The sequence below is a fragment of the Euleptes europaea genome, chromosome 5 (genome assembly GCF_029931775.1).
Source record: "Euleptes europaea isolate rEulEur1 chromosome 5, rEulEur1.hap1, whole genome shotgun sequence".
Classification (NCBI taxonomy): domain Eukaryota; kingdom Metazoa; phylum Chordata; class Lepidosauria; order Squamata; family Sphaerodactylidae; genus Euleptes; species Euleptes europaea.
This window is the reverse complement of record NC_079316.1, coordinates 78,219,256-78,244,064: the sequence shown is the minus strand read 5'-3', so window position 1 is coordinate 78,244,064 and position 24,809 is coordinate 78,219,256. Positions and strand designations below refer to the sequence as shown.

At 42.5% G+C, this 24,809-nt stretch overlaps 1 protein-coding gene across 1 annotated transcript in view; it reads left to right on the top strand.

Annotated features, from left to right (window-relative positions):
* The window catches only part of CFAP46 (cilia and flagella associated protein 46), a 138,385-nt gene that overhangs the window by 44,134 nt on the left and 69,442 nt on the right, over positions 1 to 24,809 (top strand). The window contains exons 18-26 of the mRNA XM_056850480.1: positions 3,156 to 3,368; positions 6,047 to 6,263; positions 7,195 to 7,338; positions 10,505 to 10,612; positions 11,849 to 12,030; positions 18,952 to 19,083; positions 21,724 to 21,892; positions 23,090 to 23,174; positions 23,272 to 23,410. Coding sequence (XP_056706458.1) covers positions 3,156 to 3,368; positions 6,047 to 6,263; positions 7,195 to 7,338; positions 10,505 to 10,612; positions 11,849 to 12,030; positions 18,952 to 19,083; positions 21,724 to 21,892; positions 23,090 to 23,174; positions 23,272 to 23,410 — 1,389 coding nt within the window. The remainder of the gene's footprint in view (positions 1 to 3,155; positions 3,369 to 6,046; positions 6,264 to 7,194; positions 7,339 to 10,504; positions 10,613 to 11,848; positions 12,031 to 18,951; positions 19,084 to 21,723; positions 21,893 to 23,089; positions 23,175 to 23,271; positions 23,411 to 24,809) is intronic.

The window sequence follows — 24,809 nt, the reverse complement described above, 5'->3', positions numbered from 1 at the left end:
TTCTATGTATTTTATACTTTTTATATTTGTATTTACGTATTTTATACTTTTATATTTGGAATTTCTGGTTTTAATATTGATGGGATTTTAGACAACTGTTGGCTATTCTATTCTGTATATGACTGGCTATGTGCCGTATTAATAAATGACAATATACTAATTATAATATTAGTGTATTAGTAGAAACTATTTTTTTGTACATTGCCCAATGGTTACTTGAAATAGATTTCATGCTTGCAATGAAAAAGAAGCAAAGATTTCAGACCAGCTTGGAGACATGTGTTTGTAAAATAACAGTGGCATAAGCTGCATGGGCATGCCAATATGAACCTCTGCCATTGGAAAAGTCGCTTGGAGCTATGTGGCTGAATGTTTCATCTTTCTAGCAAGGAAGGGCAGAGTGGTTCACTAATCTTTCATGTCCTGGAGGGACCCTGTCATTGTAGATAAATTAGGCAGAATCTCGCAGAAGCTGAAAAGCTGCAGTCGCACATTAAAATAATTGGAAATCTATACACAGTTTAACAAAACATTGCATGGAAGAAGGATATAGTGAAAAAATAGTTCTTTCATCTTTATATCTGTGTTCCCTTCCACAGATTTTCAACTGTTAATACATGTGGGGGGGGGGAATTCTCTTGGTCTCCTGCCTTGTTAAGACAAGCTTGTACTGTGTATGGTTGTTCAAGCCTGTAGCTAAATGTGGGGTCCCCATGCACATCTAGCCATGGTCAGAATATTTGTGGAAAAGAAATGCAAGAAACTGCAGCCCCAAATACTCTTAAGTGTATTACATTACTGTTGTGATGCAGCATTGTTGCTTGATCAGACAAGATTTCTACAGAATCACTACCGCTGGGGCCAAACTGCATGTGATGCTGGGAGTCCTGTGATTGGAGCTCCCCTTTTTTCTTTCTAAACAGTAAACATGCAAGCCCAGATTTAGATTGAGAATCTTTTCTTTTGTCGCTCGCTATCCAATGTGAAACAATCCCACAGAGCTGTTGTTTTCTCTTGGTAGGGTAATCATAGGGTATGGCCTATATCTTTGCCTCAACAAGGTAGCTCTTTAGAATTCTTCCAGTTCAGAAAATGGCATGGGAGGAAAGAGTTAAACCCATGTTATCAAAGTTGCTATAAGGGAAATTGCTGGGGACTTCAAAGCGTGAAACTTCCAGCATCACATGTACAGTAAAGGTATCTCATTCTAGCCTGTTATGCTTAAGTAACCCCCCAAACAATTTCAACCTATTCCTGTGTTCAGCTTTCTTCACAGCATGGTGTACTGGTTAAGAGTGGTGGTTTGGAGCGGTGGACTCTGTTCTGAAGAACAGGGTTCAATTCCCCCCTCCTCCACATGACCAGCGGACGCTAATCTGGTGAACCGGGTTGGTTTCCCCACTCCTCCACATGACGCCAGCTGGGTGAACTTGGGCTACTCACAGTTCTATTAAGAGCTCTCTTAGCCCCATATATCTCACAGGGTGTCTGTTGTGGGATGGGAAGGTAAGGTGATTGTAAGCCGGTTTGATTCTTCCTTAAGTGGTAGAGAAAGTAGACATATAAAAACCAACTCTTCTTCTTCGTCTTCTTCTTCTTCTTCGCTAATTAGGGCTATCAACCAGATAAAGATATTGTATTGATTAATTGTCTAGCTTTTAATTGATTGGTGGATAGATTAGCCAATTTAATTTACCTGCATTTACATATTGCAAAACATGATAAAATTGCTGTTTTGAAAATCCTGGATGAACATTACAGTTGTACCTGTGGGGTGGATTTAAACCATTTAAAAAAAATTAAATAAAAATCTGAAAGCAGGCATTAAACAGGCAGGGTATGTGAGGTAACCTGCTCCTTTCTGAGACAAAATCAAATGATCTCAATGTATTCTCCAACTCAAATAATATTTATTATCCAAAACTTTTGATGCGGGAATTTGTTCATTTTGACAGAATTAGATGTGTATTGTGTAGCCTTGCTCACATGCTACAGTGAACACAGTTACACCCTAAATTTGTGTGTACACATCTGTTTGTAAGAAAGGGCCAATGAGTGTTCACTTTACAAATGAAACTGGGGACCGCTGCATAGATAAATACAAAGTTTAAATCACATAGTGAGTTGTTCCTGTATTGAACATAACATGAGAACGACCCAATTCATGTATAAAGAAAAATCCAGGGTACGCTTTACTTGAACTGTCCACGTAATCACATGTAACTTGTGAAGAGCTCTAATATTATCACCTTTCACAGATGTGGATGGGATACAGAATTTTATTTGATTCAATTCCATGTTTATGGAAGCTGCTTTTGAAATATATGTGTTCATCAAGCTTAACTGGTGCGTTCTTGAATCCGCAGGTCCAATTTGAATCAATTGATTAGGAGAGCAATTCTGTTGATAACTCAGATAGCCCTGGAAGAAGAGGAGCAGTAATTGCCTTTGTCTCCCTGTCAACAGTTTGGAAGCAAGGGGTGTATTTGGGGTGCAAGTGCATAGTTGTGTGAAAGCAGAAGCTTTCAGTGTTAGTGTTACCATGGCCTTTTATGCAGGCGCGTTTCACCGCGATAACCCCCCCCCCCCGACTGCTTTGGGGCTTCCTTTTGATTAGGCATGCCTTTTCCACCCAACAGAGGTTGCCTCGCTCTCCCCAGGCATTTTGCCTGTGTTTTCCAGATGCTGTTTTAGTCAGAATCTGGAAGATGTGGGCAAAACACATGGGGAGAACTCTGACGGGTGGGAAAGGCATGCATAATCAAAAGGAAGCCCCGAAGCAGTCGGCAGGGGTGACCGCAGGGAAATGTCCCTGTATAAAAAGCCCATGATAGCAAGCAGTATGGAAGGCAGGTCATGGGTTTGTGGCCTTTGCATAAAAGTCTGCTTTTATGTTTGTATGTGAAGACTGTGGGAGGATTTTGTATCTTTGCATACAAATCTTGTGTTTTGTGAATGCAAAGAACACTACCGTTGATCTCTATCTTAGAATGATGGCAAAGGGAAGATAAGGTCCTGTGGAGAGGTGTTTGAACATGATAGTCTTTCAGAAACTGAATGATGCTCCTTAGAGGACAAGCCTTTAATACGTATATTTTAGGATGTCTCCCTCTCTTTGGTAGTTTCAAATCTCTTGCATATTGTTAATTTCATAGCACTTGGATCAATGGCTTGTCTCAGTATGCTATGGAAAACTTTCTGCGGGCTGCCAAAATTGGAGAAGAATTAAATGAAGCGTGGATTGTACACAACACTGTGGTGTATGTTTTAAATCACAACAAACATCTGATTGCTTCAAGAAGACAGAGAGAAATTGTGGATTCCCTGCAGATTCTTTATAGCACAATTAAGAGTACTGGGCACTGTGGGTAAGTTCTGAAAAAGTTTGGATGGGTGCTTTCTTATTTTTCTTTTTTTGATGCACGTCAGCACAAAATGTCAATTTAATTTCTTTTTGATAATGCTGTCAGGTGTTCGTTTGTTTTTGGTCCTTTTCCTTGGTATCACTAAAAGACTTTTGTTAGAATTTTGTGTTAATTAGGAGTGTGTTTCAGCTGATAAACCTTCCCTCTATTTCAGTTTCCTTTTATCTCTCCACATCTCATCAGTTTCAAAAAGGGCTAGGCAAAGCTTTTATAAGTGACAGTAAGGTAGCTGGTGGTCATGAAATTCTATTGTGGTTGATCAAAAGAAAAATGTATTATGCATGCCCCATTTGCTAGGTACAGAATGTTCACACTTAGCCAGTTCTTGTTGGGTGCAAACCAGTTTCATGCACATTTTTCACTATCAGTGTTTAGTAATGGAAATCAACTGTATATGTAACCACCATATAAGCTATTATGAAAGATTAACTGATTTGTAATTGTGTTTCATCTTCTTTTTGAAATGTGGATTGATTGTTTTGGTCATTTGCAATTTTTGAAAGTTCTCCTGACGGAAGTTGGTTTCAGGTAGCCGGCTCAGTTGACTCAGCCTTCCATCCTACCGAGGTCGGTAAAATGAGTACCCAGGTTGCTGGGGATAAACGGAAGATGACTGGGGATGGCACTGGCAAACCACCCCGTAAACAAAGTCTGCCTAGTAAATGTTGAGATGTGATGTCACCCCATGGATCAGGAATGACTCTGTGCTTGCACAGGGGACTACCTTTACTTTTTTACCTGGCCTGAGCATGCCTCCAGGGTCAGAATCCAGTAGAGATTACTTGGAGGTTCTGGATGTATTAAGCACTTCTACAGATGACTTGTACAGACAAACATCACAGTTTGTGATCTCAACACGGCCATTTTTCAAGTTAAAGTCATAACAGAAATTGTGACAGCCACACGTATAATCACAATTGGCACCTCCATGGGACAGATTGTGAAAGTTATTCAACTCATCCTACAGGAATGCTAAGCCAGCCCCCACTTTCTTAGGATCCTGTGAGGGTTGCCAACCTCCAGGTAGTAGCTGGAGATCTCCTGCTATTACAACTGATCTCCAGCCGATAGAGATCAGTTCCCCTGGAGAAAACGGCCGCTTTGGCAATTGGACTCTATGGCACTGAAGTCTCTCCCCTCCCCAAACCCCACCCTCCTCAGGCTGTGCCCCCAAAACCTCCCTCTGGTGGTGAAGAGTATCCTGGCATCCCAATCCTGGGTGCTTCTACGTTTTAAGATTACGATGTATATCTCCCACATGGAATAGGGTTATTCCCTTACCCCGCTTTCAGTATGTGCAGAGGAGGATACTGTGTCACACTCTGGCTGGCTAGGGCTATGATGTTTCAAGCACTGTTGGAAAGGACTTGAGACAGGGTGAGAAAGAGCCAGACAGTTCAATCCTAAGAAGTTAGGGCTTGAAGTTAAGGGACTTACCCTGCTTAAGGAATGCACTGTGAAGCACACAGTTCTTTGATAAGGCACCCTGCCTTTGCTCCCTGTTGCCATTCAGGTATCACATGAAGTGGGAGGAAGACACCAAGGTCAGTTTTCATTCCGATAACAAGAGTCTTAGGATGCATGAGGCTTTTCCCCAGCTTTTTCACTGAGCTGCTTCTTTCGAGGACAGGGTAGAATTCATAATTAAATATTATACAGTTAGCATATTCACATTTTTCATCTGTTACCTCAATATTTTCTGTATACGCCATGCTGAAAAACAAGCTTAATACTAATCTGAATTTTAATCATATGTATAATTTAAATGGCTATCACTACAATCCTAAGAACACTTTTCTGGGAGCATGCCCCGTAGGATAGACCTGTGTAGGTTTCCAAGTAGATCTGCTAAGGATTAAATTGCCTGGTATATTTTGCCTAGAGCCAGAATGACATAGTGATGAAGGTGTTGGATTAGGACCTGCGAAAACCAGATTCAAATCCCCACTCACACCATGGAAGCTCCTGGGTGATCTTGGGCCAGTCACACACTCTCAGCCTTTACCCTTGCTAGTATTTGGTTGGGAGACCCCCTAGAAATACCAGGGTCATGACGTGGAAGCAAGCAATGGCAAACCACCTCTGAACGTCTCTTGCCTTGAAAACTCTACGGGGCCACCATAAATCAACTGTGACTTGATGGCAAAAAAAGTCTGTCGTTTAATAATGTGTTGATTTGACTGTTAATGTAATAGAAATTTTGTTTTGTGTGTTTGTCCCGAGAAAATCCTAAAAGGAAAGCCATCGAATGTTACTAGAACTAAGCCAGATGTCACAAAATGCCATGCATATCTTTTGAGTTCTCCAGAATTTGCCATGAGGCTTGATGTTCAAAAACAAAAAGGACAGAAAAGCAAAATATATCGGAGGCTATGACGTCGAGGCCTCTTTTCTGCATTAGGTGATACTGGGTGGATCCAGGATCCATTTATATGATCAAACTTGGTCATCTGGGTTGAAGAAAGGGGGAAATGTCTGCCTCCATTCGAATACATTAAGAACAGTAGCTTCATGTAGTTGAATGTGACCAGTTAAAAAGAGTAGTTGCGTGTAACCAATAATTGCATTCATATGAACTCTTCCTTTGTTTTTTTTGTTTTGGTGGGGGACAATTTGTTCAGGAGCACAACTCTTTTGGTGACTTTATGTAACGCTCTGGCTCGGGGCCTAATTCTTCCTTGGATTCCAAAACCAGTTTTAAAAACTGATGAAAAGAAAGTTACTGAAGAAGGACCTACAAAACGCAAAAAGATTTCAAAAATGCATGAAAAAGCAGTGACCATGTCATATTTCACTGTGGATTCATCGGGGTTCCCTGACATTAGAGCAGCCTTAGAGGTACACCTTTTCCATCATACAGGTCTGCTCAACAGAGAATGCGTTGTCCAGAACAAAGTTTCTTAAACTGTGGGTCACGAGCCCATATGGGGGCACATAACTGAATGTGGGGGTCGTGAAAAATTTGGCAACAGTAAAATAATTGTTTTTAAATAAATTTCTTTATGATTTATTATCAGTAAATGTTTGATTTGTATACCTATTTTATATACCTATATACATGGGGTCACATTAAAATTACTCGGGCAAAAAGGAGTCGCAAGTGGAAAAAGTTTAAGAAGCCCTGGTCTAGAACAGGGGTGGCTGCTTACTGAAGGGTAGTATCATTCGGCTCCCAGCTATTTGGTATCTGGTTCATTAAAGGTTATCAGATATGTTAAGAAAATGTCCAATTCCCAAAGCGACCATTTTCTCCAGGTGAACTGATCTCTTTCGGCTGGACATCAGTTGTAAGCAGGAGATCTCCAGCTACTACCTGGAGGTTGGCAACCCTAGTGGGGGAGTTACAGCATGTAGCATCACAGTGCTAAGGAACCCAATATAACCAGTTCCAAGAATGAGTTGGCTGCCAGATATTCTTAAGGTCTGTAAGAAACCATTTAAGGATACTGGCCATAGGCTTCCAGTTGGCCATCATTTCAAAATTTATAGTGACAAAGGAAAATATTGTTTTTTCCTTCCTTCAGGGTGCATATAATCCACTGTCCTCTAATAACGGATCATTTTGACATTGAATGTTTTGTTCAGTTTATAGTTATTTGCTTATTCATATGATTGTTACCTAGCCAAAGGCCAAAGAACAATTTATTAATATCTTAAGCACCATCATGCATTTCTGGGAAAGGAAATACAATATTCAGATAGGCGGGAACGTAATAACCAGTCTGGTTTGCCTTTAGTAGTTCAACATTTGTAAAATATTTGTCTTTAGGTGTGTGAATTTGCTATGAATTTGCCAAGTGGCAGTGATGAGCTGGTGCCGGTTGCTGTACGTCAACAGGTTATTGCTACCTGGGTGAAAGCGAAGCAGTTAGTTCAGCATCAAATTGGAAGTCGGCATGGAGCAGAAGATGAGGTAAATTCTGCCTAATGAAGAAGAGGACCTATTTGTCTGAAAAAATAAAACCGTTGGCCGCTTCATTATAATTACCAGTTTCACTGAAGAACGAGGGCACGGTCTTGCCTCCTGTGTAAACAGTGCACAGTTGCAGCCTGGCTTTTCCTGAACACGCATGAAGCTGCCTTCTACTGAATCAGACCCTTGGTCCATCAAAATCAGTATTATCTACTTAGACCAGTAGCAGCTCTCTAGGGTCTCAGGCAGGGGTCTTTCACATCACCTACTTGCCTAGTCCCTTTAACTGGAGATGCCAGAGATTGAACCTGGGACCTTCTGCATGCCAAGCAGATGCTCTGCCACTGAGCTACAGCCCTTCCCCACTAAGGGAAGCTCCAGTTTAACCTCCTGTTGCTACCATTTCTCCTCCACACCCTGTGCGCTCCTCCCAAGCCAAGCATGCTGTGAGTCTGTAGGTACTTTACTTTAAACCAGGGGTGGGGAACGTCAGGCCCGGGGGCCGTATAAGGCCCGCGAAAGCGTTTGGTCTGGCCCTTCGTGGGTCCTGGCAGATCTCTAGCTCAGAAGGATCTAAGACTGGTGATCCGCCCCTTCCCGCAGACAGGAATAGCCTCTATTCAAGGCGGATGTGTTTGTTTTGCCAAGAAAAGGAACCTTTTTTCTGCCTTGAAGAAGAGTCATTAGCTATAGAGCTGCTAGGACTGCCCAAGAGTATAGCAGGCTAATTTTAAGTTGATAATTTTGTATGGCCCGTAAATGATATTATAAATATCTAAATGGCCCTTGGCAGAAAAAAGGTTCCCCACCCCTGCTTTAAACCAATGTCCTTGGTTCAGCTACAGGCTGTTATTCAGGCCCCTGTGTGCTGCTTTGCTCATCCTTCTGCTGACAGCAACCTGGACAAAAGGCCCAGGAGAAGTACCAGGCTACCAGTGGAAGGGGAAGGCAGAGAGGACTGGCATTCATTCTCAAGTTGTACAACCCAACTCAGCATCAGTGAATGCATCAAATATTTTCCCTTCTATGCCTTCCATTGTGCATTCTATTGTTCCACTGAGCATACTTCAAGTTGTCTTCCAGGCCCCCTCCCCCCCATACCACATCCTGTGTTATTTCTTGAGGGTCCCTCAGACTTTAGTACTGTCTGAGGTGGGGCACAGGGATCTGCGGCATCAAGAGGGAGGTAGCAAAGATTTTTTTCACAAGCAGAGCTGTACTTTTAGTTCCTTGGATCTGACCCACTGTTGCTTTAGCTTTCTGCATGTATTTGAATGTAAACTTATCTCTAATCCATCTTCAGAAATGTAATAAAACCTTACTGAATTCTGATGTTATGTGTGTGGGTGTGTGTGTTAAGTGCCGTCAACTCGCTTCTGACTCATGGCGACCCTATGAATGAAAGTCCTCCAAAATGTCCTATCTTTGACAGCCTTGCTCAGATCTTGCAAATTGAAGACTGTGGCTTCCTTTATTGAGTCAACCCATCTCTTGTTGGGTCTTCCTCTTTTCCTGCTGCCCTCAACTTTTCCTAGCATGACTGTCTTTTCCAGTGACTGCATCTTCCAGCACTATATCTTTTTTCATTTTGGATTGTCTCATCATAGGGTTTTCAAGGTAAAGGTTGGTCAGAAGTGGTTTACCAGTGCCTTCTTCTGCGCAGTGCTAACCAGGGTTAGCCGTAGTGGCACTGCCGTTGTCTATGAAAGATCCTCTGCCAGTGTCACCTTCCACTACTGCTGCTGCCCAGTAGCTAACCTTCAGGGATTCCTCTGGCCCCGTCCCCATTGGAACTGCCTGTCCTCTTCTGCGGATGTGGCCATTGATCCCTTAAGGGTGTGTTGTGTGTATGCATCTTCGTCTGGTGTCTCAGCTGTGACCATTCCGTCTTGAGTGACTCTGCTAGGAGTTTAGTCTCTTGATAGAGTCTAGACCCCTTACGGTATTGCTCTCAGCTTCTCTGACACACACAAACCCCCTCACCACGTTAAGGTCTGCATCCAGAAGGGGGTCTGATGTTATACGAATCATAAACTTTTAAAAATAATTAATGGATTAAAACAATCAGTTCAACAAATTGAATTATTGATGGAACTGTGGCATAGATCTCACAGCAGATCGGTCTTCACCATACTACTGAAAATGCTGATAGACTTCACATGATGGAATATTCCACTATGAAAAGTGATTCATGTGCATAGGGTAGGATTCTAAAACTTGTCTGTCAAGCTCTGCTTCCAGAACAGATCTTTCCTCCCTCCTGCTGCAATCCACTATACCTCCTGAAAGCCAACCTCTGAGGGTTGGAGGTTCTTTGGGAATGGCCCTTCCATTCACAGAAGTAGGAGTTTTGATCCAACTAATAGAAAACTAGCATTTCAGGTTTGAGACTCAGCTACGCTTCTTCTCACTGTTGACTACTTTTCTGTGTGTATGAAAGAACATTCAGTCACGTGGATTTCATCTGCAGTCTGCAGTGGTACTCTTGAAACCAGATTTACCACTTCGTCTTCTGTTTGTGACAAGGGCTGAGTGAATTTGCTCAAATATAAGGGACTTATAAGGGAAAACAGGCCCTGACCTGGATAGCCCAGGCTAGCCCAATTTTGTCAGATCTCGGAAGCTAAGCAGGGTCAGCCCTGGTCAGTATTTGGAAGGGAGACTACCAAGGCATATCAGGGTCATGACTCAGAGGCAAGTAATGGCAAACAACCTCTGAATGTCTCTTGCCTTGAAAACCCCACAGGGTCGCCATAAGTCAGTTGTTACTTGATGGCACAAAAAGAGGGGGAAATAACAATTTTATATATCTGCATTGAGAGATTTCTAGTTATAAAGATGATTTTGTACAGACAAACTTTATCCAGAACAAAGAGTGTGTGATAGATTAAATCTTTTAATGGCCCGGTAATGAGAAGTGTTTTCAAGGTCATTATCTCATTTGACTGCGGTGAATTCATGACGTTTAAATGTACACTGCAAGTAATTAATCCTAATTAGAGCAGATTCCAAATTGTGTATAACCCGTTTTCATTCAATGTACACTTGCATTGCATTCCTAAACAGAAGTAAAGCGTCCTGTGCCCTTCGTCTTTAGCTGTAACTCTGCATTGTTCGTTATATGCAAAAAAAAGCATAATAAATGTTAATATTTCTTCCCATTCAGACTAATGATGAAGGGTCCTGTTCCATGACAAAAGTTTTTATTGGTCTGGAAATGTACTCATGCAGTGGTTTGGGTCCCATGGAGTTTACACTTCCCAATTTGCCTCAGGTATATATATATTTAAATTTATCCATATATTATATCTGTTAATAGAATCTGCCATTCCAAATATGTTTATGTAGATCACTGGTTCCCAAACTTTTTGGGCCACCGCCCCCTTGGTTCCACAAACTCAACCCTAGCACCCCTTACCCTATCCAAAAGCACAGTTGAAGGGGCCCACCTCTAGCGCCCCTCTGCTGCCCCCTTGCCTCTTAGTGCCCCCCTAGGTAATCCCACCGCCCCCCAGGGGGTGGTACTGCCCACTTTGGGAACCACTGAGATGGTTCGGTTTCTGATTCAATTTGCTAGTATGGCTGACAACTGTTTAAAGATTTTTTTTCTGATTCATCAACTGCCCTTGAGCTGATTAATCAAGTAATTTCATAAAATTGAATTTAAAATTATTACCGGTTGAGTATCCCAATCCGAAAACTGGACCTTTTGAGCCGGCAAGCAGGCGTTACTCACACGCCCTCAGCAGTGCCATTGATGGTTCAGTGTACACAAAATTATTAGAAATATAGTAAAATAGTAAAATCAGAAAAAGTTAAAAATTAGGATAAAATTTTAAAAGTCTTTTATAAAGGTAGTTTTATTTAGTATAATAGAAATATAGAACTATAGAAAATGGTATCTTAACAATAAAATCAAACATATCATATGGTAGAATGTTAGAGATTAAACTGGGATAAAAGGCATATTTCCACCCAGTGTATATACTCTTTCAGCTCATTCCTGAGCCTTCCAGTGGTTGGGGATAGCGTAGGCACTGCACACTAAACTGGTTCAAATCATTCCTTGCAGGTCGGACTCAGAGGTTTGCTCTGGGAAACCAGTTGTCATCAATGTGGGACCTCTCCTGTGGAGTTCCACAGGGTACAATCCTATCTCCCATGCTTTTCAATCTCTATGTAAAGCCCTTAGGAGAAATCATTTGTAGCTTTGGGGTTGGATGCCGTCAATATATGGATGATACTCAGCTCTAGACATCCTTGTCTTGTCCATATTCTGAGCCCTCTTGAGAAAAGTCACTGAGACTTTATGGGGTCTTAGAACTAGGCACAGAGAAGGTATGATGCTTTTAGAGTTTCAGATGAAATAGAAAAGGTATACAGAGAAAGTAATTTCCCTCGATTCTTTACAGCAATCTACCATATCTCCTTCCTTCATGTATATAAGATTGTATGTGCTTGAGGTTAATATGGATGCAGGTAAAGATTCTTATCCAGTTATCTTCTGCAGTTGTACAAAATGGCTTTAGAATGCAACTGGCCAGATCGGCTTGTGGAGCTTCAGACGCTGACCAGACTTACACATTTTGCCCACACTGTCCATGACCATGAATTAGTGATGACATGTTCTCAGAAGACTTTGGAATTAGATGACAAAACGCTGTACAACACAGATGCTAATAAACAAAGAATGTAAGTTGATGGTTAACTTGTAAATGACAATTTTTTTAAAAAAAAATCAGACGTAATTAAACATCTAATTTAAAGGCAGGCCCAGATGTAACAAAGCCCATCTTTTAACAAAAATTAAGAGATTGGGGGAACCAGAAAGATTGTGGAGCCCTTCCAGAGAGCAAATTATCCACCCTCCCCAATTCCATTTTTACTGCAGTTAAGTGAGCTGTGGGCCCTGCCATTAACCAAGGTGACCAGATCCCAAGGTTCTTAACCAGGGTTGAAGCTGCTGTCAAAGGAACCCAATTAAGTAGGGAACCTGGTTCAACAACAGCTAAATATAGGAGGCAGAATTTGCTCGTGTAACAGATATGTACATATATACACACATATATACATGTATGCACACACCAGTTTTTGGTGGCCATTCTTTTGCTTTTCAGATCCTGCAGCATTTGCTACTAATTTATAGTTTTCTAAATTTATTTTGTTTTTCACCCACATAATTATTTATCTACTAGATATCTGTATATACGCTTTGTCATTCTAGAATGTTGTTTAGTGTGTAAAATACTCTGCAGGATTTGCGACCTCAGATTTAATGATGAATATAACATTTACCATGGAATCCCAAACAGAGTTATACTTTTCTAATTCCGTTGGCTTCAGCGGCCTTAGAAGGGTATAACTGCTTTCAGTTGTGCAGTTTTGATGCAAGAATTCTTCATGCTATTTATAATTTTAATTCATTATGAAGCTTTATACTGAAAGATCTATATGAGGAAAACTGGAAATAATGCTTGTAGAATTTCCATCAAAACACAGAACTTTAGTGCCCTCTAAAGTGCATGATGATTGTTGCATTATAATGATTGTAGTAAAGGACAGAAGTAGGCTCGAGGTAAACATATTTAGCTTCTGCTAGATGCTGGAGTCTTAAGTGGAATACCAACAGGGAGGGAAGGTGCTTCATCTTTTCCCCTTAGACTTTTTCTCCCTGCTCAATATTGTAAATATAGAGCTGCTTTTCTTCCTGTGGGGGGAAATAATGGGGAACTTTGCATCTCTTGTAGTTTGGCCGTAGTAGATCTGTTGGTGTATTAAAAAGGGTTGTATTTTTCTTTTTTATTTCACACATATGCCTTTCATTCAGACTTACAGGAAAATTATTTAGGGAGGGAACTGAGGTTAATATGGAATCTTCCATTTTTCAAATATTGATTATTTGCATACATATTATTAGTGTTTCCTGATTGGCCAGATTTTTCCATACATAGGGCTGTACGGCAGTACAACAGGACAGGCAGTCATCTCAGGCTTCTATTTATTTTAATCTCGTGAATACAGTGTGTTTAGGGTTGCCAGCTCCGGGGTGGGAAATATCTGGACTTCAATGCCATAGAGTTCAATTGCCAAAGTGGCCATTTTCTCCAGGTGAACTGATCTCTATCGGCTGGAGATCAGTTGTAATAGCGGGAGATCTCCAGTTAGTACCTGGAGGTTGGCAACCCTAATTGTGTGGGTAAAGTAGAAGTTTTTCTTTGTTCATAAACAAAGGCACTAGAGGTGTTTTGCAGTTGCAGAGAACATGAGAACCTTTTAATCTATTCTTGGGAACTCACACTACTAAATTACAGTTATTGTTATTATTTTATTCAATTTATATCCTGCTCTCTGCCCTGCTAGGCTGGGCTCAGAGCGGCTAACAATCATGAGTTGCCAACTGATGTCTGATATCTGGTGACCATTATGATACTGGGAGGCAGGGACATGGGAGGGGGCTATTGTGGCAGTATGATGATGTCATTTCCGGGCTGAACCCTGAAGCTCACTTGCTTATCGATCTGGATTTTTGTTTTGTCCTTCATACAATTATTATATGGAAGTAACATTCATTTTCTACTTCTTTTCCCAATGTGTTTATAAAAATCCCAATACTTATAAGTTTTGAAAACAATCAGTTTATAGAACATGGCCCTTTCACAAGGAGATGATGCATGCAACCATTCCGAATAGTTTTATAGTAACAGTGCATTCCTGAACTCTAAGGGAGGCCAGGAAGCTCTTGGGAAGCTCCTGAGCTCTTAGGAGGCCAGGAAGGCACCGTGACAGCGACCGGGCCCCCCACGCCGGTGTCCAGGCAGCTAACGCTGGCGTTAGTGGCCAGAACGCCAGCGGGAAGGCCCAGATGCTGGTTGCTAGGCACTGCCACAGCAGCACCAGCCTGGGACACCGACGGAGCCTTCTGCTGGCGTCTAAATGCCGTCAAAGGCCGCACCAGCGTCCCGGGAGGTGTTCCTGGGGCATTATGGCATCCCTGGAGGTATTCCTGGGGCATTACGGCGCCGGGCTAGGAGCAGGGCTGCCTTTAGGTGGCCTCCAAAGCCCTTTCAGCCCAGGAACGCTCCTTTTTATTTTTGGTGAGATACGCCACCTTTCAGGTGTCATATCTCCCATGCAACCCTATGAGGGTTGCACTGATTTTTTGCGTCGGGAGTGCATCCACGCCTTCTAAGCCCGGCGTAGGCATTCCTCTCAGGAATGCACTGTAAGTGTTTGTTAAACTATTTAGCATATATTCAAGTGGCAAAGACTGAAGCAAAGTTTTAAAAGTTTGTTTTGAAGAAGCACAAATTGCACACCAAAGAGATTTTCAAACTGTGTTGGCATAATAATATATACCATTTTATTGATACATAATTGCATTGAGGGTTTTGCAGCCATTCTAGATTGTATGCAGATGGTATATATTCATCTCTCTTTGCTCATGGCAGATGCATATCCTATTGAGGAAGACACTGTTATCCTTGATTCTGTTGACATTTTCTATAGAGCAAAAAAATAAGAAAAGTAACTCCAAGGAACACTTAGAACTGAGAGACTATAAACATAAACATTATTACAAGAGAGACATTCAGTTTGAGTACTGCCCCTTTTTTCATGATGCAAGGAATTTAAAAAATCTGGATGAAAGCTGTGGCACCTGACCCTCATTGCCATAACAAAACCCTGCCTCCCAAGCTGTAGCACAGTACCTCTTGAAAATGAAAACACTTCAGCTAGGATGGAAAGGCTGCTAATTGTAAATCTGTTGGCACTTCAGGCTAGCACTTCAATCTTTTGCAGATGGTGTCCAGAATGGCCACGTGCTGTTTCAGCCAGAAAACCCACCACTGACATTTATATAAATGGACAGGAAATTTCAATGTGAATTCAGATACTCCAGATTCCTCCACAAACACAACAGAATTAGCCAAGTCAGAACAATTAAAATCAACACCTTATACTTTAATGCAGGGCTGTCGAACCCCTGTGTTACGAGGGCTGGATATGACATAAATGTCACTTGGTCGGGCCGGGCCATGCCTTGCCAGCCCAGATCGGGACTGGAGCGGGTGGGGGTGCTGCCTCGGCTGGCGAGCCCGCAATGGGCTCACCAGCCCAGATCGAGACTGGGGTGGGGGTGACTGCCTCAGCTGGCTGTTGGGCCGCATAAGAGCGGGCCATATGTTTAACAGCCTTGCTTTAATGGGCAAGAGAGCAAGTCCTGAACAAGACAAGAGCCTTAGTGTTTCTTCTGAATGCGAAAAAAAGACCCTGTGAATATTATGGTAGGGTTCAAGAAATGGCAGCTGTCACAGTTTTGGCAAAGGGGATATGTTTAAATGTTTAACATACAGAATATGTTTCAATAGTCATTAAAATGAGTAAAAAATGAATAATACTAGCGAGAAGTGCTCTGTAATTTGGATTTGTTATCCTACTTCAAACCCTAACTTCAAATGAGGGCAACCCTGGTTAGCATTAAATATGAGGTCACAACCTATGAAGCCTGAGTTCAAGGTGCTCGTAGAAGCAAATCTTCTCTGGTGGTTCCAGGAGGGACCTTAATCTGACAGACCCCAAAGGGTGGAGTTTCCCCGAGCTAACCAGACCAGGCAAACAGAGTTCCACCATCACTACTACTGGATCTCTTAGGATACCTGTTTTGTTATGCTAGAACTTCCTCTCCATCCTCTTTCTCTCTCCTCCTCTGTTTTAGTTAGGGTGAGGAGTTCAGGTGGCCTGGAGGGGAGACTTTTCAAGCCTAGAGCATGTCCACTCTCACCCCCACTTTCTTTTCTCTTTGTCCCCCCCCCCTTCCCTGCTCCGGGCATCTTCACAGCACAGTTGCAAGTAAACAGCTTGCCTGAGGGGGAAATAAGCTGAGGGGTACTATTCCAGTGTGCCAAGTACCCTTTCTCTTCTCCTGACATTTGAGCTGGAAGCAGAATGTGTATGAGAGGGGGAAAGTGAGAGGCCTAAACAGTCCAAGCCATACAAGCTTATAATCATACATACCTTATAATCTCAAATGACTTAGTTGCTATCAAGCTAATGCCCAAGGTAATATACACTTTATCCTGGAGATAAAGGCAGAATTTGTTCTTATAAGTGGGAACCCGCAAGAAACTTGCAGGAATTGCTATCCAATTCCCCCCACCTTTGCTTCCTCCCTTCTCCCTCCACTTTTCTCAGTCTCACTCTTTCTCCCTCCTTCCACCCCTTATTTTACTCTCTCCTCTATGGCCGTCACTTTCTCTTTCTGCCCTTCCAGCCCATCACTCTTTCTCTCTTTCTGCCTCCCATCACCCTTCCAGCTAAGCATGCCAACTGCCCGGTGGGGGCGGGCAAAAGCCCGCCAATCCACCGGGCTGCCTGCCAACCAGCTGAGGGTCGGCGGGCAAAAGAGAGCCAAGTGGAGGGGGAGGTGCACGATGCATGCTTGCGCCCCACACTACACGGATGCTCAAGCAACGTCCACTGATACACTCTGAAAACCATAGAGTTTTGGCAGAGATTGCTAGAGTGTCCGTGCATCGTGCGGGGCATGTAGGCTCGTCTCGCAGGGCGTGAGTGTCACGCGCCTTCAGCCATGCCTCCCCAAAGCCCCAGTGGAGCAAAGGGACCTGGCAACTCTACTTCCAGTCGCCCACCTGCTTCCTCTCCCTCCCACAGCAGCAGTAGTGGCAGCAGCTCTCCTGGAATTACAATAGCTCTCCCAATTTCAGAGATCAGTCCCCCTTAGGGTTGCCAGCTCCAGGTTGGGAAATTCCTGGAGATTTGGGGATGGAGCCTTGGGAAGGTGAAGTTTGGAGAGGGAAGCAACCTCAGCAGAGTATAATGTCATCTACTCCACCCTCCAAAGCAGCCATTTTCTCCAAAGGAACTGATCTCTGTCACCTGGAGATCAGTTGTAATTCCGAGTGATTTCCAGCTCTGACCTGGAGGTCGGCAATGCCAGTTCCCCTGGAGGAAATGGCTGCTTTGGAGGGTGGAATCTATGGCATGATACCCTTCTGAGGTCCCTCGTCTCATCACACCCCACCCTCCCCATCCTACACTCCTCAAATCTCCAGAAATTTCTCAACCTGGAGTGGACAACCCTATCTCTTTTCCACCTAACAGCCAACCTACCTTTATCTGCCCCTCTGTCTTAAGTTTTCTGTCTCCCCTCCCTGCAGCCTCTACCTTGGAAAATGACAGTCTTTCTCCACAGCGGGGACCAAAGCAGCTTACATTAGTCTCCTCTCCTCCTTTTTATCCATACAACAACTCTGTGAGGTAGGTTAGGCTGAAAGTGTGTGACTAACCCATAATCACCCAGTGGGCTTCCACAGCAAGATGGGGATTTGAACTTGGGTCTCCCAGACCCTGCTCTGAACCTCTAACTGCTACACCACACTGGCTTTCAAATGGTGGCTGCTGTTGAACAGCAGCAAGCAGCCAGGCCTAGTTGAATCACACAAGTCAGGAGGTATCAAGTCATCCAGGGGTTGCTGCCAGACCTAGGGTTGCCAACCTCCAGGTGGGACCTGGAGATCTCCCAGAATTACAACTGCACTCTGGACAGCAGAGATCTGTTCCCCTGGTGGAAGTGGCTGGTTTGGAGGCTGGACTCTATGGCATTATATCCTACTGAGGGCTCTTCCCTCCCCAAACCCTTCTCTCCTCAGACTTCACCACAAAATCTCCAGTAATTTCCCAACCTAGAGCTTGCAACCATAGGCAGGCTGGGCCCCAATGGCCAAAATATTCCTGGAAAGGGCCCTGCCCCCTCCCTCTTGCTTTTACAAACAGAACCAAGCCTTGGAATCTGTGGTTGCCTAGCAACAGCCACTGAGGGAATTAGGGTTGCCAACCTCCAGGTACTAGCTGGAGATCTCCTGCTATTACAACTGATCTCCAGCCGATAGAGATCAGTTCACCTGGAGAAAAAGGCTGCTTTGGCAATTGGACTCTATGGCATTGAAGTCCCTCCCCAAACCCCACCCTCCTCATGCTCCGCCCCAAAAACCTCCTGCCGGTGGTGAAGAGGGACCTGGCAACCCTAGAGGGAATCCGTTGCTTAAAGCTACAGGCACTCCTTTTGTCATTTTCGGCTTTTTAAAACTCCCCAGTTTTTGTGGTTTGGGTTTTTTTATTTCAGATTTTTTTTTACAGACCTTTTCAGGTTTGTAGAAAGATCCGTCTTGCCTATTCGCAATTTCAGTCACCAGATTTAAGTATCCAAAGATTTGCCAACTTCACTATTAGGTATATAGATAGGCCCATGTTGGTTGTGGAGACAAAGTAGCAAATATGATGGTTAATAGTAAGCAGAATGAGAGCCAGCTCTTTATGTATTTGGAAAGGTGTGTGGTGTTTTGTTTTCTTTTGTTTTGTTATTATGCCAGTTAAAGTTTCTGATCTAAACCAAGTGTGGCATTACTTAAAAAAAAATTAAATGCTCAGACTTCACTGATGGGTTCAAATAACCCAATTCTCATAACTTTGCACTGGTGGAAACTCCTCTACTTGGGACGTGACTATAATCTGGAATGCCGAGCTTTGATATACAATACTTTGGTATACAATACTAGAAGTTCAACTGGAAATGATTTTGGGTTTTCTGTACAGGACTGATTACACAGTGAGACAAGAAATGCTAAGTATTGCTGCTTGTACTCGAGGCAAGAGTATAATGGAAAACCTGGGAGGAAAAAAACAATTACGTTTAGTAGCATCGAAATCTTTTGTTAAAAGTGCAAGGTATGTTGAATATATTGGAATACTGTAAGATAGTTTAGAGAACCTTTAACTCTTATAAAATAACAAATATATACATCTAAATAATATATGAAAGTTTGCATACTGAAGGTTAATGACAAGAACCTATAGAAATGTGTTAATGGATATCCAACAGAGATCTACACACTTAATATAACACAAACTCCAAACTGGATAGATTTAATGAAAGTAAGTCAGTAAAAAATTTACAGAATCTTAACATCCAGAAAATATTTGGAGATATAAAATATCCAAGTTACTAAGTTTTCTTCACCGCGAAAATATTTATAATATATTCAAGAATTATTTGTTTTATTTTCCATTGGTATTTTTGAAAACAATTAAAAGTTCATTTGAGAAGCCCATAACATATACAAATTATAATGTATTATATTTGTAACAGGAACATGATATTTACTAGAATTAACAATTTAATATTACATTATATTGAAGTTAAAATGAAAATATGAAGAAGACATATGGAACTTCTTTAGAGACAAAAACACAGCAGATGTTTTTAAGGCCATAGTTTGGAAATCCAGCAAAGCAAAATCCAAAAGGGGTCAGATTGTTATTTCTGCATTGTCGAGGGGGGTAGAGAGACAGGAAATAATAGACAGAATACTAACTAGTAAATTGGAGCATAAGTGAAACAGGAAATTGAAAATTTGAAGCAGATGCTAGATTTTAAGGATACCTATTCAACTTATAAGAACATAAATTATATAAAGCAAAAAAAAAATGCTGGACAGAGCTAATAATTATGCCAAAATGCTGGCTTACAAATGACAGACACACACAAACCAAAATTCATTTCTCTCATAAAACAAGACAGTGGAGAGTTCTGAAACACAGGTTGATTGCTCAGATTTACACAAAGTACCAAGCTATCTTTCAATCAAGTCAATAATTTAAAAAAATATTTAAATTTACTAAAATGATCAGAAGCAGATACAAATTCTCTAGGTAAACCTATAAATAATAAATGGCATTGAAAGTAAACAGATTGAAGAGAAGCAAGAGGCCTCATTATAAAACTGTTGAAATACTAATAGAACCTTTAACAGATTAATTAATTAGTCTAACATATTAATTAATGAAATGTTCTCTAAAGAGGCTATTCTCGGGCCATGGAACGATGTAAATATCTCAGTAACTGTTGAATTGAATAAGGATTGGGCCTTAGTAAGGACCCATTTCATTGTTGAACACTTAACTGTAAAATGTTTATATCAATGACAAGACTGAACATATTGCTTCATAACCCTCGCTATTTCTGTTTGATAGCTGACCGAGAATATATGGTAGAGTATTATAAAATCAGTCTAAAAATAGTTACTTCCGATATCTCTAACTGGCATACTTGTTCTCCAGCCTCAGACCTTCTGATTAGCTGGATGACCATGGCTGGGTGAAGGAGGCTAGAAGCCGTTTTTTGTGTGCCTGACTGCTTTCTTCTCCAAGTCCTTTCCCCCACTGACTGGGGGAGCTAGGAGCAGAAAGCACTTGTGGTACACTTTTTGCTCCAAGACACTTCTGGCCAGGTTGTTTTGACCCACACTCTTAGGCCAAGTTCAGAAAGAGCTATATGATGGCTAAAGGAACACATTTTGTAAGAGCTAAAGAATGAAGCCCCATGGCGCAGAGTGTTAAGCTGCAGTACTGCAGTCAAAAGCTCTGCTCACGACCTGAGTAAGTCGGTTTCAGGTAGCCTGCTCAAGGTTGACTCAGCCTTCCATCCTTCCGAGGTCAGTGAAATGAGTACCCAGCTTGCTGGGGGTAAAGGGAAGATGACTGGGGAAGGCACTGGCAAACCACCCCGTAAACAAAGTCTGCCTTTAAACGTCGGGATGTGATGTTACCCCAAGGGTCAGGAATGACCCGGTGCTTGCACAGGCGACCTTTACCTTTTTAAAGAATGAAGGCAGATGTGTAATCATATTGATGTAAAGTGACCATTGTTAATTATTAGGGTTGCCAACCTCCAGGTACTAGCTGGAGATCTCCTGCTATTACAACTGATCTCCAGCCAAGTTCAACTGGAGAAAATAGCCGCTTTGGCCATTGGACTCCATGGCATTGAAGTCCCTCCCCTCCCCAAACCCCGCCCTCCTCAGGCTCCACCCCAAAAACCTCCAGGTATTTCCCAACCTGAAGCTGGCAACCTTATTAATTATTGGACCAGAACAGAACATATTGCAACAACTATTAACCTATGTTTCTAAATTGTTCTAGAATGCTGGCAATCTTTGTTACAGTCAAGGAAATTGACTGGACAGATTATCTGTAATTATTGCCATATTAAACACTTTTATAAATAGGGAATTGTTTTAGAACAAACCCACGGGGACCTACACTGAGCCCATTCTCAATTGCAATATTTTTCTTTAAAAATTGAAATGTGTTTTTTTTTTAAAAAAAACAGGAGCAGGTAAATATCCTCTATAAGGTATTTTTATTTACAGAAAAACAGGCCAACTTCTGTGATATAATCAGGAAATATGATACCTGTTTTAGTGAGGACACACAGAGAGAATACTGGATTGGTTTCACTGTAATCATAGTGGATGTCTACTATATTCAACAAACATGATTATTGTGTGTTTTTATTCTCCTTCAAAGTTATGCTGGAGCAGCAGGGAGTCTTGCTCTTGCAATGATAGCAAGTAGACACTTCTGGAATGCATGTTTACCTTTCATTGGTTCTCCAGTAGACAGACAACAGCTTAAAAAGCCCACCGAAATCATTCTCAAAAACACCATTAAAGCAGCAGAAGCCAAAAATAAGCAGGTAATAAGTAACAGCATCTAATGGGTAGCCCTATTTGTTCCTCAGCAGGTAAACAATAATCTAACTTGAAATAGAAACCTAAAGACCAGGTACTTGCTAGTTAATTCGTCTTAATATGTGAAATCTACCAGGAGGGTTTGAATTTGTTAGTGGGGTGGGCTCTTTTTCCCCAACTCTGCCCTTCCATATCTTCTTGATCAATGGCCTGCAGATGTTCAAACCTCCCTTGTCTTCTATCACTAGAGTTCAACTTCTTCTGTGTCTAGGCCTACCGAGAGGTGTTATTTCTAGGGCTGTTGAAAAAAAAATTTTTGGTACAGTTCGGCTTCGGCAAAATTTGGCCCTTTTAAATTCGGGCTGTGCCAAAGTCCGAACTCCCCCGCTTTGGATCCCCAAAATTCGGGCGAGATCCGGAGTTCAGGGGAAAATTCACCCCCCCCACGGGCCTTCACGGGGCTTCCCTGAAGGCGCGCGGGGGGCTCTTTAAACAGATCTGCGCCTTCCAGCTGGGAGGCACAGATCTATTCCACCCCCCCGCGGCCTATAGGGGGCTTTCCTACAGGTGCTGTTGGCCTGTTAAAGGGCCCCCAGCACCTATAGGGAAGCCCCCTGTAGGCGCGCGGGGGGTGGTAAAGATTTGTGCCTCCTGGCCGGGAGGCTCAAATCTATTTAAAGGGCCCCCAGCACCTATAGGGAAGCCCCCTGTAGGTGCGCAGGGGGGTGGTACAGATCTGTGCCTCCCGGCTGGGAGGCACACATCTGTTTAAAGGGGCCCCAGCACCTATAGGGAAGCCCCCTGAAGGCACGAGGGGTGGGTGAAACAGGGCACCCTCGTGCCTTCACCCTGTTTAAAGGGCACCCTCGTGCCTTCAGGGAAGCCCCGTGAAGGCAAGCTTGCTTGCCTTCCAGAGAGCTCCTTAAAGGTGGGAAAAGGCAGGTTTGGCGAATCCTGAACCTGCCGAATTTTTTCCGTGGTCCCCCGAACTTGCCGAGTTCGGGACCGTGGTTTCCCACCATGTTGCAGTTCGGTTCCATCTGAACCGCAAAACCGCCGAACCAGGGGAAGTTCGGCGGTTTTGCGGTTCCGGTGGAACCGAATCGACAGCCCTAGTTATTTCTAGCCAATCACATATTTTTTTAATTGCTAACCATTAAAATTCATAAACATTCTTTTCATCTCCACCCATCATTATTTAGGGAAGAGAACATTTGATATATTTGCATCAGTGGCCTACAGCTGAATTTCAAGGCAGTACTTTATCGGATGGGCATTTTTATCTGGGTAAGTTCTTTTTATGACAGTTTTTTGGTGTGTTTTTTTTAGCAACCTGACTCTATTGATTTTATAACATTATATATTGTTTCATTGTGTTTTCCAGGTGCAGATGAGGATTTGACACTAAGGACATTTTTGTATGTATTATTATTCCAAGTGTATGCGGATCAGAATGATTGGGAAGGAGGCCTTAAAGTGTTAGACGAAGCTGTTCAGATTCTTCCTCGATCTAAGCACAGACTGTGAGTGGTCTGGATTCTCTTTGCTTTGAAAAAAAAACATATACAGTTTATGGCTGAGTTGGTCATGCAGTGCATTGTCTCTGTGTTTACTCAGGAGTAATTCCCACAGTGTGAGATTATGCTTACTCCCAGGTAAGTGTACATAGCGTTGCACCCTTAGATTGCACAGGAATGATCCAGAAACACAGCTGTGTTCAGCAGCCTGTGTCACCCTTTCAGAGAGGGAACTGTTCTATGTACCTAGTTCTCTACTGGTCAGGTGTTTCTGCTGGTAGGAAAGAAACCTTGAATCTACAGCCACATAGGAAAGAACTGCAGTGTGCATGCAATGGGATTTTAAAGGGGTATATAAAAAGCTTTGTGGATAACCTAGGCACATTGGAAACTGCCTTAAGTACCTAAGATGTTTAAAGGTATTACAGGTTTCATGCCAAGCATGTGATTTACCACTGAGCTACAGCAACTGCTCAAAAGCAAGAATATACCTGAACAGAGATTTGAACTCTGCACGCTCATACTCAAAGGCTGTCGCTCTGCCCACTGAGCCATCGAGGTCCCTGGCAGTTCTTTTGTTCATTTGTTTTTAAACGAAGATATTGAATTGCCTATGAAGTTGTGTTCATAACCTCCAGTCCTGAGGTTATGAAGCATGGATCAGTATAGCCATGTCAGCAGAATCAACAAGGGTAGAAAGTTTTCTAATCAGATGTAGTTAATGGAAGGTGCCTTTGGCTACTGTGTCCTTCTGCCATTCCAAGAGCAACGCAGGATCCAGCAGCACTTCTAGGGTCAACTTAATTCCACCCAGTCTTGTCAGATTTGCTTCAAGTCTTTCATTGCCACCACTCGAGCCATCTCCCAACCTGTTTCAAATCTGCAAACTCTGCGTTTACCACAGGGCTGATGTTGTTCGATGAATGGGAAGAGGGCACTGGGGAACAATCCTGTCAATAGCTCCAGCAGCCTGCCATTCCAGGCTTTCACTAAGGACTCGACAGAGTTACCATTAATATTCCCAAATTCAGAGTATTCTTGGAAACCTGCAGGAGACATAAATCCCTGGGTGCTGGAGGCAAAGCAATCTAACCTGGGCCAGCCCTCAATGGATAATTATCTGTCCATGACCAATGTCAAATTATGGACCTCTCACTAGATTGGTGATTTCCTGCTCAGTCCAGAACAGTAAATCCAATGTATGCCTTTTTCATGCATAGGGCCCACTACAACCTTGAGAGTCCTGAGCATGATCAGACAAAGTGAACTCAACATGGATGTTGAAGCCCCCCAGGACAATTAGCCTGAGTATAACCTACTCCAGGTTTGAGTCTATCCCTGCCAGCTTAAAGGTCAGAAGACCTATATAATCAGTTGGCTCTTATTTAAAAAAAAACCCTCCTGG